The sequence below is a fragment of the Bactrocera dorsalis genome, chromosome 1 (genome assembly GCF_023373825.1).
Source record: "Bactrocera dorsalis isolate Fly_Bdor chromosome 1, ASM2337382v1, whole genome shotgun sequence".
Taxonomy (NCBI): Eukaryota; Metazoa; Arthropoda; class Insecta; order Diptera; family Tephritidae; genus Bactrocera; species Bactrocera dorsalis.
The window spans coordinates 65,338-88,849 of NC_064303.1; the positions used below are offsets into that span (position 1 = coordinate 65,338).

Below are 23,512 nucleotides of genomic sequence, written 5' to 3' on the forward strand. Positions count from 1 at the left end.
ATGTGTACAAGTAAAATTACTAAAAACTGTAGCAAAAGCATAAATGTTTGCGCTATTGTTCGGAGTCGCGTAAAAGTGTACATATGATTTTTTATTGTACATAACAATTACATTACAAGCTAGATTTTGTTTATTTTTCCTCAATAATAGAAATAAAAGGTAAAGTGACAAAAAATTTATATGTTTGCCAACAGTACACCTCTTTTTAACACTTGTTGACACTTTTATATAAAATATATGAAGTCGATTTCATTACTTATTATCAATTTGTTTGTTTTCAACTATCGCTTATACCTACATTAAGGATTCAAAATTATATTGTTTGTTACTGCCCGCATGCTATGTCATTATTGTTACTTCTTTCTTATATTTTTATGGTATAGATGTGTATAATTTTAAAATATTTCCATGTTAAAGAGTTGTTTACTAAATAAGAAAAGTACAACAATATATGCACCAACTCGAATGTCACTGAAAACTGAAAAAACGGCTTCACAAACTTAAATGTAAAAAAAAAATTAAAGTATTTATGCGATGTGCATAGTAAATTGTATTGATAATTTTAATTAAATAGATAAATATATAGGTATAAGTATAGTGGATTGTAACACATGTGTTCATGTATGCGCTGCACCTGTCTATATTTTTCTTATAAAACAAAGAAAACTCAATTGGACTATACATTATATATGTATGTATAGTAAAATTAAAAACCAAACTATTAATGACATAATCATATTTCGTATCATTTTGTGGATATTCATGTGTATAAAATGCATTGTTAATTTTTTTCAATAATAAAATGCATTGTTAATGAGAGTTAAAATAAAATCTGTTCTAAAGATTGTTGCAACCTTCTAACAGATGTTCCATCAGCTTAATTGATTATAAAAATACGGTTTAGTTTCATTAATACCCAAACTATGAAGTATTAAAATGTGTGGGTGTGGATATACATAAGTATATGTGTTTCAAAAAATACAATATTTATATATTATATATAATATTAATATTATTATATATAATATTTGATTATTATTTATTACATATTTCAAGGTATTGTCTCTTTGTACTTGTATGTATGTATATTTGTCTAGATAATATGCAAATCGTGGAATTACGGTATAAATGTATATGTACATATACATAACAACATTTATATGGTGAACGTGAAGCTTTTGTTAAGAAACTCCATACGTATTTGTATTATTTTATACATTCAATTTACTGAATACATTTGCTGTAGTTTCAAAATTACATCAACGCGAATAGTAATGGTGAATTTAACTCAAAAATACAACATGATGATTTAAAATCCACTGGAGATATGTATGTATGTATGTACCATATACATATGTGTAACAAATACATATGTTCTGCGGTGTTTACATTTTCCTTATCATTTAGTTTATATAATTTTTTTTAAATAAGTAATTGTGATCGCTGATATTTTTTAATGTTGACTTTCGCCTTCGATATTTCTACAATAAATAATTATTTAAAATGACTTTGATTTATTTCTTGAGAGTTTAGTATATGAAAAAATATTGATAAAACGTAAACAAAAAATAACAGAAGCACAGGTACCAAAGGATTCAATGCTCGAACAAAAACAGCATATTATTAATTTTTTTTTAAATGCCAGAAATTATTTATAGAAAATATAGACGTTAATTCTTAACAACAGTAACTGTGCTAAAAATTATTATGTATTGTATTATTAAATATTTGCTTATAAATCTTATATAATAATCTTTATATACACAACCACGCATACATATACAGCAACAAAATCGTATGAAATAATTGAAAAAATGCAAATAGAGGAAATGAGTGAGTTAACAAAGAAATTGGAAATAATACAACATTTAATATTGAAAAAAGACTAATAAAAATATTATATTAATTTGCATATGAATTGGTTTTTATTCTTATTTACAAAACCTGGTCATTTTTGAAAATTACGTAAGTACAAAAGTTAACTAACTTTTACTGGAAAAAACATACCTACATACCCTATATCTCTTAGAAAGAGTTTAATTTGGAATACATTTAATTTACGGTAGTACCGCACATTTACTATCTCTATTCAGAGTTTACAGAAGACTTAATAAAAGTGTAAAGTCTATAACATACTCGTATCTACCTTAAAAACAAGAAAAACAAGAAAAAAGTTAACATTATTTTGATCAGTGAGTTTGTGTGACAGCTATATGCTCTAGTCCTCCGCTCTGAACAATTTCCTCGATTCCGATCGTTAAGTTTGTAAGGCAACTATATGCTATAGTAGTCTAATCAGAACAATTTCTTCCGCTCAAGCTCTTGATTTTAATCGTCCAGTATGGCAGCTATATGCTATAGTGATGCACGAGTGAACGAGTGCAAAATTTTATATCGATATCTCATAAGCTTAAGGACTAGTTCTTGTATGTACAAACTGATATACAGATACAAATCGGTGCAGCAGAGCATTTACATACATATATGTATATATATATTCAAAAAAAAGCACACTAATTGTTAAATTCAAATGTTTTTTATTTAATGTGAAGTTCAAACGATAAAATTAAGTTCTGAATAAAACATCATACAAATGGCTCCTACGACTTGTTTTGCATAAACGAATCTGATGAACCCAATTCCCGAACACTTTTCTACTAAATCAGTCGTATGTCATGAATAGCCCATTCAGTATTGACTTCTAAAGCTTAAAGAGATTCTGGTTTATTGCTAAAGACCAATGACTTCAAGTGGCCGCACAAGAAATAGTCTAATGGTGTTAAATCACAACTTTTTAGAGGCCCTTCAATGTCACAATCTATTGATATAGGTAATTTCCAAGGTTTTCTCACAATAATTCGGCTGTTGTATATGCTGTGTGACACGTAGCCCCGTCTTGTTGGAATCAGATAATATTAAGATTATTTTCTACAAATTGCGGCCATAAAAAGTTGATAACCACCGACTTATACCGTTCTTTATTTCAAAAGAAGTACGGAAAAGAGTTCCTGAGTTAGAATAACTGCATACAGATTCAAGTACTGCCAGGTTGGGATTTGAGATTGTATCAATTCTTCAAAACGTCTTGGATTCGACAAATTGCGGTTTTCAGCACACTTGCCTGAACGGCAGCAATGTTTTCAATACTTCGAGCAGTTTTTTGTCTTATTGACACTTGAACATTATGAAAATTCTTGCGTATATCCATATATAAAATTAAAAAAAATACTGAATACAATGAAACAAAAATTAGAGATCATATTACAGATCATGAAATATTAAAAATGACAGAAACGACACTTGAAAATCATATCATTCCTTTTGAAAACCCGTCGAACGTTTTTGTCTTGCCAATAAAAACTTCGTTGCAAACTTAAGATAATTTGTCCAGGGTATAAATATGTCATTTTTACACTCACAGATGCTAGCCGTGTGAGTGCTTAGTGAAAACAATGTGCTGTTATGCGTCGCTGATATTCACCAGGTTGGATTGTGTGCATTTGGTATCCGTTGATTGGGTTCGGAAATTACCGTTCGATACATATTAAACAAAACACTTTTCTACGGACGTAATTTCTGTAAAACTCTATTGAGAGAGGGAAATGTAAGGGTGCAGGTGCGTTGTGGTACCTAAAAATCCCATGTTATTGTATAATAGCTTAATTCGAGAAAAAGTTGTGATAGCCTTAAAACTTTTTAAGAAGGCTAATATCAATTTCGACTATGTCTTCTAGTTCGGCGAAGGTAAGACTACCATGATATTTCTTGCAAAGGCTGGAAAATGGAGATGAAAACCCCTGAATGTTTCCAAAGTGTGAACGTAGAAGGTATGTAATTTATTATTTCAGCATAGTTCGATTAGAATTAAAACAACGGAGTAGAACTGTGCATCTCCAAAGACTACAACACGTAATAGTCTTTACTTTTAACATTGGATTGGCTACAAACTAGTTGATTATCTACAATTCTAAACTCAAAAAAAAAACGTCAAAAACTTAAATATATCAAAACAATAAAATCTTACTTTTTTAATTATATTTGAATGTGATTTAAGACCCTCCAAACATTGATAAATACCTGTATTTACGAAATTTAGCTTCTAGAAATGGTTCTGTTGGACAGACCAGGATTTAAAAACTCAATACTTACGTTGTAAGGTCATCGCTCCCAAACTGTAAAAAAATTGAATTAATGTAAAAAACGGTTTAATTTAAATGAGGCATTTGGAATTAATTCAAACATGACTGTAAAAAATTCACATTAACATGTCCACAATTCTCTTATCCCCATTTCCAAAGCATATTTGTGCTCAAAAAAAGAAATAATACTTACGTACGTACATATTTGTACATTATAGATTTTTTTTTGCTGAAAGCTCATAATTAAAATAGTTTTCCAATTAGATTTTAATTCAAAATAATAATAATAATATTTATAATATAATGAAGGCGAAAACTTGATTGTCAGTAATACATAAAAGCATGTACTTGAGGTTTAATTTTGAAAATGATTGATACAAATATGGAAAAAATTAATAATTTTCCATTTGGCCAAATATACGCTTTGTTATTTATCAATTGTGTTACTTTCAATATATAAACATTCTTGTCTTTTAAAATTGATCAAACTGAACACAGCGTACTAAACTTTCTTAAACCGGTTCATTAGTTTCAGAGTTTATCCCGGCGAAACGTGACGTTATATATATGTACATACATATGTATGTATATTGATGCATGTACGTGAATACCTAAATTGGATATTTTTATTGTATAAATCTTTTTTGATTAGATACTTACCTTTAGTCTTAATATCCGTGTAATGATATTTTGACAAAATTTGTTCAGTTCAAAAAATCATTGCAAACTTCAATTCAAATGAATTACATTACTAACATATGGTTTGCAAAACTACTAATGTTGCAAAATATTTTATAAAACACAAACTTATTGAAAATACATTGAACAGAAAAAAACTTAATTTAATTAAAAAATTGAATTTAATTTACATTTATGTGACAATATTAAAAACTAATAACGCAATATGTTGGATTGGGAAGTTGAAGGATATTTTGAATATGTTTATTTATGAGCTTTAATTTGTTAAATTAACAATTTCTTGACGAATGCGGAGTAAAAAATAAAACGCAGGCATACTTTTTAATTGTTTTTTTTTTTTTAATTTCTTAGAAGGTGCTTTTTCACTAAGATGTTTAGATTTTTACTTGGAATACTTTTTCATTTTATTGGTGATTTTTTTCACTACTCATTATGAGTTACAGATTATTTCTAGTTTGGAAATCGTTTGTTTTTCTTTCTAATAGTGGCTAAAATTGTAGTTTCATATATATTGTATGTTCAAAGTTCTTGCCGATTCAAATATTTTTTCTAAGAGTGGTTTAAATTTTTTGCTTGTTACTGAATATAAGGTTATTACCTGTTTTAATATCCCACAATAATATAAGTGCCTTCGTATATAATACAAATAAATAGGGTTTGTTCTGAATAATTGTGTATTGTTATATGTATTTGAATTTAAATTTTTTTCTTTTTATAGGTTTTTACGAATGATGTTTTCCGTTTGTCGTTTTTTTTTCTTTTTGTTTAAATACCATCACTAACTTATTTACTTGTATTTCTATATATCTCGTTTAAGTATAATTAGTCATTCTAAGCAGAATACATTAAACTAAATGTTAAATGAAACAAAGATTTTTTTCTTTTTGCAGTCTAGATGTTGTTGACCGCTAGAAACTCTTTAGAGTTTATTTTGGTAAATTTGGGCAACTTTCAATATCAATCAATCTCTTAATTATAATTAATCTTAAGCTCAAGCAGCTACTATTATGCATTTAATATGTATCCAAAATGCACAATATAGTAATTTAACATGCAAGTCGCTTGGAGTTTACATGTAATCATAAATCTATACTTTTGGTAACATTATTAAAATGTAATATTTTGAAAAGGTATTTAAACTCTATTATATTTTAATAGTTATGCATTGTAATTGATAATTTTTGCTAATTCTTTTGTTAATAATATCGTTTGTTATAATTTGAGAGCCAACATTAACTTACGCTACTAAATATCTAAATATTAGAGATCTCGGTAGTTTAACCTCATTGAATTTGACTTTGCCATCTACTCCATTTTATAATGTTTAACATTTCCGTTTCTCCATCATTAATATTTGTTTTACTCGTGGTTATCACTGTGATACTTCGTGGTTATAGTGCCTTCAAAAGAACGTTTCCGTTATTATTTAGAATTCTAGTAAAATGTATGTACACTTCCCAATGTTGTAGGTATGTGTACGTCTCTTCCTCGAACATACCTGATGAAATGTAACAGTTCATATAACATCCTGCTACCATAACACGATTAAGCTTATACTTTCCAAAGAGTATATTTTCTATTTTAATATTTGTAACCTCTATGAACTGGTTTATATTTCTCAGTAGAATTAACATTAAACTTTCGAGGATGATGCTCTGACAAATACTATACTACATCGGTTTAAAACGAACTTTAGTGATTATTTTTAAAAGAGTTTATGAGCAAAATATCGTGCCAATAAAAAGTAAGACTACATTAGTTTTTGATTACAGGTTGAAGTGATTTTTTTCCTATATCAATATAATTATGAAATACTACACGCTTCAAAAACTGTGTTAATATTTTTTGGGGACGCTGAATAAATTTTTTCAATTTCTAATACAATTGTTTTTGCGGTATACGTATGTATGTATTGTTATTTCTTATACTGAATAATTTCAAGTATACACATATATGTTACGCAGAAATGTGGTGATGTAAATTCAATCATCCTAGCTTACCTACACGCTCAAAATCATCACCACAGATTTCACACATTCATGCTGTGGCTGTTCGTGAGTGTTCTGACTCCTCATTAATACACGTTTCCAACCCTATCTCAGTGATATATCGTATCGCGCATAACAATTGTCGCACAACCGCACAAATGACAGCATTACTACGGTTAATTTCTAAGGCTTCATAAGAGCTTTCGGCAAACTTATTACGGCTTTGATTGTTTGTGAAAACAGAAATTCATTTAATGTGATCTGACAACAATATGGGTATATAGAAATGACATACATATGTATACGAAATTTTCTCAATTAAAAGTACCATATATTAGTTATTTTCTTTGTTCTTCGAATTGTTTGTCGAATTAAATGCATATTTGCATAGATTAATTGTCAAAGCTTTTTTGTTATTATGTCTCTAATCGATTAATATCAAAAGATGAAAAAGTTTCCATCTATGCGATACGACTTTCAACGTATCTGCTAATTGTGTGTTCGAATTTTGTAAAATGAGCCATTGTAGAAGACATTTAATAACTCCCCATTAAATCCATCCCTTTTAAAATCTTGGCTGTTAGTTTGTGGTGATATTTTGGCAGTTTTTTCGCAAAATCTTTCGCTCGTTCTCACTGCCTCTTCGTTTTCACAGTCTGTACATCTGTACTTCAATCTTTTGACTGCAATCAAATATTTTTTGCTTCCTAGCCAATTTTCGATATTTCATAAATATTTTTCTCAGCTGCTTAGCCTTCAATTTACTTTATCTCCTTTCTCAATACTTGAATTTAAACTAACTATAAACCTTTACTTAATTTATTTAAATGAGCATTGACCATTCTTAACATATAAACATATATTTTTCGGTTCTGAGCTATTCTTATGTAAGTTTTCCTACAAATTTCCCAAAATTCCGGAAAGTTATGTATTGTTCAAAATAATTGTATTATTCAAGAATATAAATTTTGTTTATGTAGAAATATGCATTTACACGTGTGATAATTATATGCTTATCTTGTTACTTAACCAGTTTAAATATATATTTTCTCTACTTTGTCTGAAATACTTTTGTAATAACTTTAATACATTTTAAACTGATGTAACTTAAAATTTATTGGTTATTTCATTCGGTTTCATGAATTCTCCAATCACAGAAACTAACGGTTTCAGAAAATCAAATCACACCTTTTTCATATGGATAAAGACATTTTTCTTTTACACCTTAAACTTTTCCGTTGTGTCTTTTAATATTTACTTATTAAACGATTGTTGTTTTGATTTTTTATGCTATTAAATGTTATCTTAACACTATTTTTCAGCTGCAATTAACGCTCAATTATTAGATAGTCATTTTAATGAATGTCAGAGTAACTCCGGTTCTGATTTATTTTTAAACTATTACTGTTTTTTCGTCACACATTATTATTAAAATTGTATTTTTTCGGAATGATTACATTTGTTAACACACATATATTATTTTTATTATTATATTCAAGATCAAATATTAAAAGTTGTTATATGCTTCTACTACTTTTTATGTAACATGTCTTAATATTTTAGTAAACCTACTTTACTTATTATTTCGTATTTTTGTTGCTTGTTGACTTAAAATTATGACGACTCTTCCTTCGTGTTGTTGTTAAGGATGTGTATTTATAAGTTTTACGTTTGTTGTACTCATCACTAATTTGACATCTGTTTGTCAACTACTTTGTATGTGTAAATGTCGGGTTTGTTTTTAATTGCAGTTGTATTTGTTTGTTTTCTTTTTATCTTCGCCAGCCAAATTCAGTTATTTTACTGAACTCCAACTTATTTTCAACACATTCTTCCTTACTTTGGCTTAAAGTTCTCGAATAAATTTATTTTAATAACAAATGAATTCATGATATCCTGGTAAAAAACGAAAATATCTAATATTTTGTTGGTACTATTGTTAATTCAATTTTAACACAAGTATATATGTATGATGTAAGAAAATTTAAATAGTGTAATTACTTTATGTTACGTGTTGTATCGATACATTGGCTATGGCTCTTTTAACCTTAAGTACTCATTAAATTTGTATTTGGTGTTATTCCATTGAGTAACTTTAATATTTTATTTACGAAAGCAAACTAATAAGTTTTGTGAGACATTTACAATTTGATAACTCTTAAGATTACTAAATATTTTAGTGTGCACATATACCAGAAGGACAACTTCTTTATATTCTGTATATATAATATGTATGTGTATATAATTTTGTATATATTGACTTACGTTTTGGCCATCTTTTTATTATTTTATAATTAAGTTTCATTTTATTTACTCATTTTCGATGAATTAGACGATGAACATTTTCGAATAATTTGATTTTGAATTAAATACATGACTGAAGCTATCGAATTGCATTCGAATACAGTTGTAAATTATGTTAAGCTATAATTAAATATAAATTATGTTGTTAATTTGCTTTCGCCTATTTATTATTAATACCTTATTTGGCCTTTTCAATAGAATGTTAAAAGTACATACATATTGTTTGAACTATGTTGAAATTGTCTTCTACTTTCCTCACTTAAGTCATTAATAATATCGGAAAGTAATAAAACAGTGAGAAGAAATGTTATACGTATGTAGCAATCCAATTAAATCGTCACAAGTGATTTATAATATATACTGAAACTATGATCCATATACATATATACTACACATTGAAACTAGTTCACTGTTTTTAATTTTTTTTTTGGTAAGATTTTATAAAATATATTTATTACCTTTCTTTTTGACCATACTAGTGGCAAAGCTAGTTTTCCTGATTAAGCAAGCAAAAATGCTTACGGGTAAAAATTTCGCTTCGATGCTTTCAGTAAAGTGTTAATTGAAAACGAAATACATTTGAAATAACACAACTGACTTTTTGTTTTTAAGTGAAGTTCTAATAGCTAGTAAGGAAAGAGGTAATAGTTGTGATTAAAGTAGTTTCACAATTTTCAATAGCATTTCATGAATTCATTATCGAATCTATGATTTAAATATTAATTTTTGTTTACTGATAGGCACATAGCGCATGTTGAATAAATCATAGTGAATAATCTTCCTTCGCCTAGCAAAGTTCAATATACGAGTATTTATATGTATGTATGTCGAAGTTTTATTTTTATAAAAAAGTTCTGAATATCAAAAATCGTAGCATTGGCTTCATACATCTTTCTACGAATATACTATATTTTCCCAGTAATAGGTTTAATTAATGTAGGTAATAGAAAATTTCAATTTAAAATGTTTATAGTGAACACGTATTATTTGCTTTTGGTTAAGGTGAATGTGATTTGATCGCGTGAAAGTAGAATGCAAAAAGTAATATCACTTTTTCGCTTAATTTCATTTGTAAGGCTGCATTTTTGAAAATTAATTAAAGTTTTTAATTACATCATTTCCGCGTATAACATTGTGTTTATTATGCTTTATTCAAAAATAGGGTGGGATAAGGGTTGTATCTTTTGTATTTATCCATCATCAGATTTTTAAAACTAATGTTAGACTTTTACAATTAAGTATTTGTAATATATCTTTAAGAACTACTTATCATAATACACATATTAGGATTTCTAAAATAATAATTTCAATTATTTTGAATTTTTGGTGATTTTTTATATGGTTTCATATTTTATTTACTTCGGAGATTTGAGAATTGCTCTTATATTGGGAAAATTTGAGGTTTATGATGATTTTAAATAAAAATAGCACGTAAAGGTAATAAAAAATAACAAAATTTTTAAGTCTAAATAGTTTTCTATAAAATAAAAATTAAAAACATGAAACTAAAGGAAATTATTGAACGTCAATGGCTACGATGATTTGTCAGATTTCATTTGAGTATTAGTTTGTAGTGGATATTTTGTAACTAGTACATTTCATGTATATTAGATTCAGCAAAAAAATAATGTATGTATGTTTTCAAATTGTTGAATATATTGTATGCACATATTTAAACTGAATACATAATGTTTTCTTAGCCGCCAATTCAGCTAACGAGCTTAACGAATAGCTAAAATTAGTTAGAATCAGTTGTGTTAGCAAATCCAGCAAAGAGAAATCCCTACCAACTATGTTGACGAAAGATGTTTATCCATAGCTAATTTTCCAGAAAATCGTTAAATTGTTAACCTAAAAACCTACATACGAAAATTAATTTTAGTACTTATATAAACAATTTTGCTGCTTACTGTAATCTTCGAGCCAGTGTTTCATAGTAGAATTCCCAAAATTTACCGTGGAACCACATGAAGAAAGCGACAATTTGTATAAGAGTTGGACGTTGTATAATTTCTCGTAGAGTACGACGTTTTAACTGGTGAATTAATTTTTGGGTTTTGGAAAGCGAATACTCATGCAGATGTTGATTGTAATTTAAGTTATAATTTTGATAGTAATAATTGTTGTTATTATTGTAATAATTATTACCATAGCATACTGTAACTGTTTCCTCATTTAGAAAGAAGTCATCAATTTCATCTTGTTCCTTTACGCTGTAGTCTTCTGTTATTCTTTCTCTTTCAACCCCATCTATGTCATTCTTTAATTTTAACTGACTTTCCCGCTGTTTAATATTTTCTGGGAGTAAGGAATTATTATAATCAGTTATTTCTTTAAAACAGTTTATTTTATTAAGACTATCTGAATGTTGCAGGTTGGCTTTGTTGCTATTGTAGTCATTAATTGCATTTTGTGGTTGTATTCTTAATGGTTGATTTATTTTATTTTCATTCCTTGTTTTATAATTCTTATTATTGACAAAATTTTTCTGACTAGTGGTATTATTGTGGTGATTGTAGTAATAAATGGGATACTTGTGAATGTTGGTATCGTACTGTTGGGGTTTACGATAATATTACATAAGAACGCATTTTCCTTTTTCAGCCCAAGGATTGTTCTTCTTATCCGGGGCATTAATTAGAGGATCATTTTTCTCATTTTCCTCGATGAAGGATCGCATTCTGGGAATATGAGAAAAGAACAAGTAATTTATATAGTATAATATTTATGAATATGCAAAAAGTAAATATATGTGTTTATGTTGTTATCATAATACAATATGCTTCAAAATACATTCTTCAAAATATTTGCATTCCCTTAAGGTTGCCCCGAAGTTAGTAACACTCAGAAGAAAGCATCTTATAAAATATATGGCTAAATGAGTCCAAGTGGCCCCCTCCAAACACACACATCTCAACACACTACTCCATAAGGCATAACATTTTATGAACAGGGCAACACTACAAAACAAATTGTTCAGATCGAACCCCTATAGACATATATCTTTTTTTCTTACTAAGCAATCTTAATTCGACTGTAGATTCTTTACATTACCCAACGTTTTCAGATTTAGTTATATAGTACATATCTCCATGTAAGCGTGCAGCCGGAGTTGAAGTTTTTCTTGCTTTTAAACTACATGTGTATGTTAAATCAATATTTAAGCATATATTCCAATTATAAATATCACATTCTAAGCATTTAGTATTCGCTCTACTTTGCCGTATTGATTTGTTCTATGTTAATATCTTTTACTTGTAATATTTTATGATAATCAAATTTTGGAGGTTTTGACTGCTCTTCTGTCAGAAGTGAATCTGGGTGCTGAAAGGTATTTGAAAAAAAATAAAGCTTTTCGATTGATTTATGCTCCCTCTCGATCGGCTTAAAGCACCATATAAGTTAAATAATAGCAAAAATACCAGCAAAAAACCATCGCAAAGTGATTAATAGCCATTAAATATATGCTGAACAGCCACATTCTTTAGTTATTTTTTCATCTCATGTTACCACAATTATGATTTTTGTGTTCCTCACTCTACTGTCAACTAAATTCCACTTGAATGTAAGTATTTGCCATTGGTCACGTTTTGCCAATATTTGCTTTGTATGAAATCAATGGCCTGATAATGTGTTACCACTTATCCATTTATGTAACTATGTAATTAGTGCGTATTTCACTCTATATATAGCACCTATAAGCAGATCGGCATTAGAATTAAAATTCAAATTAACTGCAGTAATACGAGGTACTGAAGGCATCTGATAGTTAACCGATAAAATATTTACTCAATGCTCTAGCGCCACATAGCTAAGCTGACACTATACTGCAATGAATACGATTTTATTTTTATTATTTATATATTTACAAGTATATAAGAATATTCTGATCGAAATATTGTATCAGAAAATGTTAATAAATTTGTGACTTTTTTAAAAATAAGCAAGATAATTATGATGCGCTTAATTTATTTGTACTATTACCTTATTTTGATATATTTATCTCAATTGATTTAACTTTGAGTTCTTAAGGTATAAATTGGCACACTTACACTAAATCATCTATTATTATCAACACTGCTCGTATTCGTTTCATAGATATTAAATCTCTAAGTATAAAATATGTGGTGATAGCAGCCGTAAGGTGATGCTTTTGTTAATACGTAGAATAAAAACATCAAACGAGGTCAAACTCATTGACCTCATCACTGAGTATAAAGAGTAAAGATATCGTTTGACAAAAAATAATGTATGTATGTATGTATATGAAATACATAACAAATGAGAGGTGGTTACAAAATGCCGTGCTCTAAAGTGATGTAAATTTTACTTTTTTGGTTACTTATACAGTAAATTCACGGTCATTCTTTTCAAGCTCTACTTTGTGACGTTTTATAAATACAAATTGTAATCAAAAATATTAAGATTCAATTATAGTAATTTACATATACATATATAAGAAGTTCGAAAAAAAAAAAAACGAAAACAGTATATTAAAGTCTTATATTAACGTACTACATATTAATGTGTTATTAATTTCACTTTACAAAGAAAATTAAAAGTGTTCAGAGTGTTCCCGTCAGATTTAATTTGGAAAAAAGTTGTACACACAACTGGAAGGTGCTAATCCAAAAGGAGTCGTTAAATTTTGGTAACAGCGACATTGTAAAAAAATTTACCATGACTATGTCCGTGCTTGCGATAACTTCAATAAATATAGTTATATACTATATATGTATATGAGAATTAGTTCACACTGGTACGGTAGCTTTTTGATATATAAATTATATTAGAGAGAGCTTATCCCAAAAAGTACTAAAGCTTTAGTGACTGAACTTAGCGAAAACATTTTTTTAACCACGCCCACCTACCACACAACTGTTATTTTACTACTTAAAGTGCGATAATTCTCTAACGAAAAATGTCGTATGTATTAAATTTAACCATAAAGGTAACATATTAGGTTCGCATGTGAATTGATATAAATTGTACAATAAGCGATTTAGCGCTAACTTTTGGGTGACATATTTTATAATATTTCATCACGTGCTCGACCATTTCGAACTACATTTTGCACATGCCTATAGGGGACTATTTGAAATAGACAATTCCTCCTAGTATAGAAAATGTGTAAAATTGATTTTGCCTCATCTCTAAACTTCTAATATAATGATTTTCGAACTCTCGGTTCACCGTCAACGAAATATGTATTTTACAATAAATACTCGTAAATCATAATCTTGGTATATTGTTATTTAAAGAGGTATGATCGCTAAGATTATTATTAAAAAAATATTGCAGTAAATTATATTTCAATCCCTTATAACTGTTTGCTATGTGGGCCTTTATGTAAAGAGTTAGTTGACATACTAATGGTGATCAAGTAAATATAGCTAACCAACCTCTTCCTCCAGAATATAGCATATATTTTGACGTCTTTATGCACAACTACTAACATGCATATTTTTCTATATTTGGCTACAGAATCAAAGCTTACAAACTTTAATACACAATTTAAAACATTTAATATAGTATAACCAAAAAATATAGCAAATTAAGAATTCATGAAAAGTTATGTGCCATTAGCCCTGGCATTTATTGAAACAAGGTATACATATGTACAATTCATAGTGAGTATTGATAATAATTGATGTTACTGGAAATAAATTCTTTTAGGTAAAATTTAGTCAGGTTATACTACATATATAAATATGTTAATTAATTTAACTAATTAAACTAATTTCATAAAAATATTAATTAGTATTCTAAAGCCCTATGAAACTTAGTGGCAAGTATAGCATAGAAAGCACACAAAACGCTGAAACATATTAGAACTCTCGTTATGTAAAATTTAATCAATATTCAAGAGTCTGATTTTTAATTTATTCGTATATGCATTTTAAATGTTTGAAATGGTATGAGGTACTTAAACAAATTTAGCCATTTATGAAAATATTTAAAACTTCTAATTAATACAATTGGTACTAATTATGTTTAGCTTATGTGCTTGTTATTCTTTGCACCTTTATCTTACACATTTTGTAAAGAACGTTTGTCAACTTTTATATATTTTGTGATGAATATAGATAGTCAAATTGTAGTCGATATTTTGTCTGCTAAAATATAAATTGAGAATGTATACTCATTATATACAAATTTTGAATATTCGAGCGATTCACAAGTTAATACATAAACCATAGCTGGTATGAATCGTGGGTATTGTACACACACCTTACTTTTTTGTTGTGTAGCTTTAAGGTATTCAAGCATATTTTTAGGCGTGTGAACAAAATGCACTACACAATTTCACATACACATTTCAACATATCAAACTTGTGTTTGATATAATTCAGCATATTTTTATTTATTGCACATATATGTATGTAGTAAAACAATTTTTCCAATTTTTAAGAAATAAATTGTCTCAAAATTTAAATACTCACTCTGCAATACTTTTAGATAATGGCCATCGTTCCATCGAAGCCTGGTACTTCATGTTTTCAATTTGCTTCTTTAATGCGTCCCGATCCATGTTTTGTAGAGCACTGGGATCCATGACGGCTGAAATTCATCCACATACCACCCCTGGAAATTTTTGGAGAATAAAAGATGAGAGTATATACTATGAATTGAGTTCAAACGATTATATTGAGAGTAAAATAATAAGTATAGTTATTGTTGGAATTGTATTTTGATTTCCCAGGCGCGCGCAATACAACACTCTCTGGACTTTTGCCGCTCACTCTAATCATGCTATTCTACTTTTCCCTGGGCCAGTTTTTAATGTGTAATACTAACCGTATAACGCACGCAACCGTTTAGCTTATGCATCATATTTTATAAGATATATTGTTTTATTATACGACTATGTATATTTGTAATGCATATATAAAGAAAAAACCACTAATGACACTCAAATTCTTGGTTGACTAAATCATGTGAAAATAAAACGGGTTGTTCAAGAATACATAATATCCTTTGAAATATCCTACATTGTTACATATTCTTGGAACCACACCCACTGTTGCTGTTAAGTTTCTTGTAAAACATAAAGTTTATAACATAAATCGTTGCGCTTTTACAGATTACGAACTCTCTTGCTGTTATAAATTTGTTGGAAACTCGTTCGGAATTTCTCTCATAATTAGAACTCTCCAATTTTTCTTTTATTTTATTTAGTTTTTTTAATTGGGAAGAATGGAGCTCTTTTCTGGATAACTCATAGAATAACATGGACATAAACCGGCAATGAGTCTAAATCTACTCATGCAAACAAACGTTCACCAGTATGCTTTCTATAGGTTAACCGAAGGAAAATTTTGTTGCTTTGCAAGAAATCTTCAATTACACTTCGACGAGATGTCTAACATTTAAATACTATACATCCATACATATACAAATTGAACAACATCCTGCAAACTATGAAGTTGGAGTCATAACAAAAAAAAATAATGCTTAAGCTATGACATTTTAGATTTGGTAAAAATTTGCCACTTGAGCAATTCAGTATAACATCATAGAAAGAATCGGTTTAACTTCAACAAATTATCCCTGTTTATACACTTGCTTAAGTCCTTTATGTATGTATATATTTATGTATATGAACGCACAAATATATTCAGACGCCTGAATATACCAGTAACTAAGCCAGAACATGCGCAATGGTATGAAAAATGCAGCAAGGAATTGAGAGTGAGCGCAAAACTTTTTGGGCTGGAAAATATTAAAGTATGGATAATTAAAATCATAATATTTTTATACAAATCAAGTTTGAGAATTCGAATTCTATTCGCAAGTAATTAGCGGAAATATATAGATAATCATTTAACATAAATAAGATCTACCCTACACCAAACATTCGATAAGCAAATAAATGAAAGTAATCCACATAAAAAAAATCATTTCTTGTATTCAACATCTACGACCTCAGATGATACTAACTAAAGCTCTCAATGATACATACAAATATTTCAATTAAAGCATCGTTTGCACTCAATATAGGTATAACATTATCTTTAACAATTTTAAATTAATTTTCAGTAATATTTTAAAGCAAACATTTAAATAATGGTCAAGATAATACTTTCCGAATATTTTATTCCGTAAAATAAAACTCAATTCACCAATTTCAAGCAAGAAAGAAATATGAACTCCTCTTAAAAATATGTATGTATGTTAGTCGCCTTTGCGTTTTCTTGGACATGAACCAGCGGTTTCATGTCTAAATCCTTGCCTTGCCATTTGGATCGCACAGTTGAATAGAAGTTATACGCTGTAGTGGTCCGATCTAAACAATTTGCGAAGATATATAAAGTTTTCTATACGAGAATTTGATCTTGATTTGGGCTGATCTGAACGGGTTGTTCGAATATTTTAAAATAATCTATGTCAAGCCTCATGAAAATATCTTGAAAAATAAAAAATGTTTTTCTTACAAGAACTTGAATTGAACCGACCAGTTTATATAGTAGCTATATGCTATAGAGGTCTGACATTAGCAGTTCCGACAAATAAGCAGTTTCTTGGGGAGAAAACAACGCATGCAAAATCTCAAAATCTGTGGGACTAGTTTGCGTATATAAAGGGAGATTCATTTCGAGGTGTCCAACTTTTACAAAAAAGAAAAACAGAAACTTTAATTTTTGTTAGCATTCGAAACCACATTCTTTGGCATTTATTTTTCCTTATGGATATTACAACTATTATGGCAAACTTAATATACTCTGTTCAGGGCATTAAAGTAATGTTAATGTCTGAGCAGTGCTATATAACGATATATTTATACTATATATATTATACTGTATTTACTTTAATCAAAATCTCAAGTATTTTATTCGTAAAAATGTATGTATTATGTACGTATGTTTTATATCGATTTGAGTACCTTTATCCCGTAGTTTGTACATAAGTATAATTAAAATAGACTGAAGTTTAAGTATCACTTTTCAGTTACATATATTTAATAAATATTTATTCCTATAGAATACGAACTACGTATAAGTACGAGTACATTAATATAATTTTCGAACGTCATGTATGGGACAATTCATAGAAATAGAGGGCTACTATACTACCCGCTTTTTTCGCTTAAATTCTGAATTTTATTTTAACTCTAAATACACTCATGCAATACTTGCGCATAAATGTTATCAATATCGCAGAAATGTTAATAATACTACTGTTAATAATATGTTTAACGATCATACTTATTGTGTATGAAAGTAGAGAATCAAACGTAAGCTTTCAAGCAATGTATGCAAGAAACAGCACAGAAATGTAGGAATCGCAACCTAAAACGTCTTAATTGGATTAGTTGTCTCTGTTTTGTTTTTTCAATGGCAAGTCGGCAATTTAAGTATATGTATATGGAAATACTGCATATATGTATGTACATACCATTACCTCAAAACAAACTAATTATATAATTACGCATAGAATATACTAGTTTAAAACTAGAATTTCTTAAATAAAATCAAGCCACTCAGGAAAATTATTGGCAATATTGGTAATGTTACTATTAAAAGTATTCGTATTTGTTTTACTATTTTTTTCTGTGAATGCTGTCCATTATAGAAACTGTAAATAGTTATAACAAATATTGGAAGATGAAGATTATAAGATACTAAAATAATACCGTTTAGAAGTCGATATTTAAGGTCTAGTGCTAGAAGTGGCGGCTTGCGGTATCAAAAATGCTTCGCAGCGATGGACTCGGAGCGTGGATATTGAAGTTTAAAAAATTATTGCGGACGGAGTTTTTAATTTTTTGAAAATTCATGCTGCATTAAGACCATAATCTCGTTTACATTAACTGGAAAATCACTATACTCGCAACAAAAAATATATAATATTTAAGAACTTTAGAAAGATGTCGTTATGAAATTATACTCAAATCAATTTTTATATAATATCCTTATCTCGATTAGATTAAGAGAATAATCTCAATACTGCTTTGTAAAATGTTAAGATACTATAACGAATAAAGAAATTAATCCTCCGGATAATTTTTTTAAAGATGAGATCCGCATTAGATTACTTACCACCTATTAAAATGATTAACAGCTCACGTACTTCCGAAAATTCGCACCAAAACAGTTTACTCCTTAAATACAAAAATTATAAAATTTAAAAACTATTGCTTCGAACATGTATTTTTGAAATTTAAAGTTTGCGATGTGGTATTCCAGCAGTAATTGTACGTCGAGCTGGTAGCTTTTCTTAACTGTACTGAGTCTCATACGTTCTTTGTACACTCTATTTGCGTTAATTTAATAAAAGTACATTACCGAAATATGTAATTCAATACTTGTACAAAATTATAATCAAATTAGTAGCACGAACGTATCGCTTGAGGCACACAATTAACAGTTAAAAAACGACCGCCGACTAACTGCTACACGAATCTCGATGGTCTACAAAACTACGACGGCGCGAAAAATCGAAAGCAAAAAAATTAAAAATTGTTTTAGCAATTTGTAATGGTGTTGCCTTTAAGGTTGCTAATAACCAGCAACCTAACTTCCACGGTTGTTCGCCCACATATTCACCCAACACTGCAGCAAGTATATGCTACTGTTACACCATTACTGCGAAGATCGATTGTGTCAGACATATACGAGTAAAATGTAATATATATATTTCTGTAGTAATGTCAGCTTATACACCAGCCGCGTACGATACCTGCTGGTTCCGTAAAAGTTGAAATTTGTGGAGTATGTGGAAACATAGACAACATGGCACGAGTTTGAATGTAGACCTTGAAACTACATGGCAACCAACAAATAGAGTATTGCCTATGCTAGGCAGAGCTTTAAAGCGCCTAGCATTGCACCCTAAATGAAGGCATCTTGTTACTTGTGTATATGAATTTGAAATAACGAACTGCATTTGCTTTCGAAAAGAATGTATGTGTTTTTAAAGTACTTTTAGAAATGGGACTTAAACGTCGCTCTACAGGTAGTAAAAATATAAACTGAATGTGCTAACTTTTCTGACAGTAACAACGGTCTCTCATATGTTGTTGATGTAATTATATAATACTAACGCAGCATGCAGCAAAGATGTTTGTAACATCTTAAACTAATATTAATATATATATGTATATATGTCTGTCTGTCCGTTCGTGAAACAGAATTATGAACTTCATACAACGGTTAATAACTAACAAAATAAGTCAGAAAATAGGTGCGCAACTTTTATTGAATAAGTGTTAAAATTAGAAAAAAAACGGTTCAGGATTTCTGCTAATTTCCATTATTCTGTTTGGCTTTTTTACCCTTGCATTATAAATAATGTATAATTATTAAACAATTAAATTTTTTAATAGAGTTTTGCTCATAACTCTAAACATTTCACACGCATTTAATAGTTACTATTTGGGTATATCGTCACCTGCGATGCAAACTAACGCCATTTTCATAAGTTTAGTGGAATAAAAAAGTGTATACATATATAAAACACATATTGAAATAAAATTTTAATTTCGGTTATAAGTTGAAGATTAAAATTGTGTACATGTAGGTAGTATGATGTAGTGTTTCGTAATAAATTAAAAAATGTATTTCGAATTATATAAAACACATATTGAAATAAAATTTTAATTTCGGTTATAAGTTGAAGATTAAAATTGTGTACATGTAGGTAGTATGATGTAGTGTTTCGTAATAAATTAAAAAATGTATTTCGAATTTTTTATGTTACTTTGCTTTTCATTTTAGGTGACGGTATACAATTTGCGAGTCTAAGTCCGAACTTAGCACTATCATTTTGGTTATGAAGGTATCATAGCTAGAAGCTTTATTTAGCTTTGTATAGCTATATATTGCGTACAAGATGAATTATCAAAATATTTTGTATAAACAATAAAATAATAATTATACTAGTCCAAAGCACGCTGCAGCACCGCGAATACGCGGTAGGTCATCGTCATTACCTGAGGTAAGAGAAAAACAAATTAATTACATATTTTAAACGATTCGATAATATTCAACTTCTCACAATTTGAAAGGTCGCCAACGATATAGGCTGAAATCCTTTCGCGGTCAGTCGAGCTGGTTTCTGCGCACGTGCAATTATGTTAAATAATAAGGTTTTGTATGTTTGTGAGCCGTTATACCAACGGTTTTTGTATGCACATAGTGCTAAGTTTTCACTCTAAAAGTATAAAAATAATTACGACACGCATAAAAGTTCATAACACTGTTAAATACGTTACGGGTGCAATAAAACTGCTTGCTGACTATGGAATTTTAGGTAAAACATGTCAAAATTTGTAGATGTCTTACTAACTTAACTAATTGTTTTAATAATTTAAAATATGTTAATTGTTCGAAGCAGAAGCACCATTACACCCGATAACAGAATAATTACGATTATAGGAACTTACAATTGTAATCAGCTTCTGTCCATATTGACATACCATAAAGAATTGGGCAACAGTAACGAAAAAGAAGCTGAGAAAATTTAAAAATCCGAAACCAAAGCCCTCCAATTTCAGTTGAACAACAATTATGCAAAATACGGCGCAGTTTGATATTAATTTAAATAATAGAGTTGTTCCAAAAACTTCATTTAGTTCGCTACAAAGACTGTAAATTAAATAAATATAAAATTTTAATTTTAATATTAATACATGTATTATAAAAATATATTACCATAAGTACTACTAGTACTCATTCACAAACCGAGAATTTACTATGTTCATATGGTATAATGTATATTTGTTTACAGGCATCATATTTTATGAGATTGATTACAAAATAAAATATGAAATATAACTTACTCCAACATTAACTGATGTTTTCTTATCCATTCCATCAAAAATTTACAATCTGCCTTTGAGTTATCCATGCTAGGCTCATAAGCTTCCAGTGAGGATCCCAAATATTCCAGTTGCATACAAAATTGTCCCGCAAAAGTGCACACATATAAATCCGTTCCCAAATTTGTTGTTGTACAAAAATGCCCGTTTAAATATTCCGAAATATAGATGAGAATGTAATAATGCGGCGTACAATAGTTAAAGTTATATGACATTGGTGTTGGATGCAAATATGAAAATGCTGCTGCAGCATAGCCATAACGAAATAAATCTATTATGTACATGAAAATTGACTGGAGCATTGGTCCAATAAGTATCGAATTAGTTACCGATAGATAAGAAACAATCATTATACGTGCACGTTTGAAGCTATATTTATCCACTTGATATAATTTTTGTTCCATAGACGTCATTGGGTACTCATTAGACAGAGATTGGTAAATTACACGAAGACGTTTTGCATTCAGAAGAAATACAAAAAATTTCACATTTGAATCAATAGCATAAGATATATATACACCCAAACGAAAGCTATTCAAAATGTCACCACTTAAAATCAGTTCACGCAATTGGAATAGCATATAGATGCGTGTGCATATACCACTTATTGTCGTGAATATAAGAAACGCTTTCATTAAAGCCTTTCGCCAATGTGCTCGTGGCAATTGTTGAAAATCATAACCCACTATGCGATATAGAGCATTAGGAAACCAAAAAAATTGAACAAAATCCATTTTATCCGTCAGTTTAGTGGACTATATGTGTTTTGTTTTCACAGCAGCTAGTATCTAATCGTTAAACGCATATGCTGACGAATTGGTCCTTTATATATATATATTTTTAGAGTATTATGCACATTAGTTATGTGGCAAGCTTGTGGTTTCTGCATTTGTGGTTTTTGTATATATTTAAAGAAAAAGAGCATTTTAAATGAGTTAATGTTTGTAAAAATTCTGATTGACCAGAACAACGTAGTCTTTATAAATATTTAATATGAGTACATATAATATATTAACAGCGATTCGTAGACACATTTGAACCGAAGCAATAATACCCTTCACAAATAAGAAAAAACACCCTATTATTTATGTGATATAATAGCTCGATCTGAACAATTTCTTCGGAGGTTTCACCGTTTACTTGACAAATTTGATTAATTCATATTTTTGTTGAGTAAATATACATAGCTATCATACATTCGTAAACTTTTCATTTGACGAGATGTATTCACGAATTTTTTTAATAAAAAAATAAATTAATTAAAGTTAATATTTTATAATATTGAAGTATATGTCATCATAAGAAATTAAGGAATTTTTAACAAAAGTACTTAAATGAATGAATTATTTATTTTTCTATATTATATATATTTTCAATTTATAAATTTTGAAGATAAAAGTTTTATATAATAGCAATTTTTTTACTGCACTTACCTCAATCCTTAAATATGAAGAAATAAAAATTAACTGATGACCTTAAATCTATAAGATTAAAATTCAAAGTTAAGAAAATCGAAAACAATTTGACACAAGAAATGCAAAAGATCTTTAACTATACAATAA

General features: G+C 28.8%; 2 protein-coding genes and 1 long non-coding RNA gene across 5 annotated transcripts; 1 reads left to right on the forward strand and 2 right to left on the reverse strand.

Annotated features, from left to right (window-relative positions):
* Window positions 1-5,046: 5,046 nt before the first annotated feature.
* On the reverse strand, window positions 5,047-19,345 carry LOC105232251 (guanine nucleotide-binding protein subunit gamma-e). Its single transcript, XM_011213881.4, has 4 exons — window positions 19,171-19,345; window positions 15,574-15,715; window positions 11,041-11,811; window positions 5,047-10,989 (listed from the first exon to the last, which is right to left on the reverse strand). The coding sequence occupies exons 2-3, from the start codon at window positions 15,684-15,686 to the stop codon at window positions 11,706-11,708; spliced, it is 219 nt and encodes a 72-aa protein (XP_011212183.1). The 5' UTR covers window positions 15,687-15,715; window positions 19,171-19,345; the 3' UTR covers window positions 5,047-10,989; window positions 11,041-11,705.
* A 30-nt stretch (window positions 19,346-19,375) lies between these two features.
* Window positions 19,376-21,922, forward strand: LOC115066574 (uncharacterized). Of its 3 annotated transcripts, none has more exons than XR_003846136.2 (3): window positions 19,376-20,314; window positions 20,848-21,067; window positions 21,138-21,922. It is a non-coding gene; the product is annotated as an uncharacterized LOC115066574 (long non-coding RNA). The 3 variants fall into 3 exon arrangements; XR_003846135.2 differs by having other exon boundaries at window positions 19,379-20,086; XR_007422639.1 differs by having other exon boundaries at window positions 19,555-20,650; window positions 20,771-21,067.
* LOC105232447 (odorant receptor 49a) lies at window positions 20,794-23,492 on the reverse strand. Its single transcript, XM_011214129.3, has 4 exons — window positions 21,912-23,492; window positions 21,516-21,717; window positions 21,128-21,283; window positions 20,794-21,062 (listed from the first exon to the last, which is right to left on the reverse strand). The coding sequence occupies exons 1-4, from the start codon at window positions 22,682-22,684 to the stop codon at window positions 21,009-21,011; spliced, it is 1,185 nt and encodes a 394-aa protein (XP_011212431.1). The 5' UTR covers window positions 22,685-23,492; the 3' UTR covers window positions 20,794-21,008.
* Window positions 23,493-23,512: the final 20 nt, after the last annotated feature.

Coding starts and splice junctions, on each gene's coding strand:
- LOC105232251 (XM_011213881.4), bottom strand. CDS start 15,686: ATGGATCCCAGTGCTCTACAAAACATGGATCGGGACGCATTAAAGAAG. Junction 11,812..15,573: donor TTATCTAAAAGTATTGCAGA/GTGAGTATTTAA, acceptor TCATATTCCCAG/AATGCGATCCTTCATCGAGG.
- LOC105232447 (XM_011214129.3), bottom strand. CDS start 22,684: ATGGATTTTGTTCAATTTTTTTGGTTTCCTAATGCTCTATATCGCATA. Junction 21,718..21,911: donor AAACATCAGTTAATGTTGGA/GTAAGTTATATT, acceptor TTTAATTTACAG/TCTTTGTAGCGAACTAAATG. Junction 21,284..21,515: donor GACAGAAGCTGATTACAATT/GTAAGTTCCTAT, acceptor TTATACTTTTAG/AGTGAAAACTTAGCACTATG.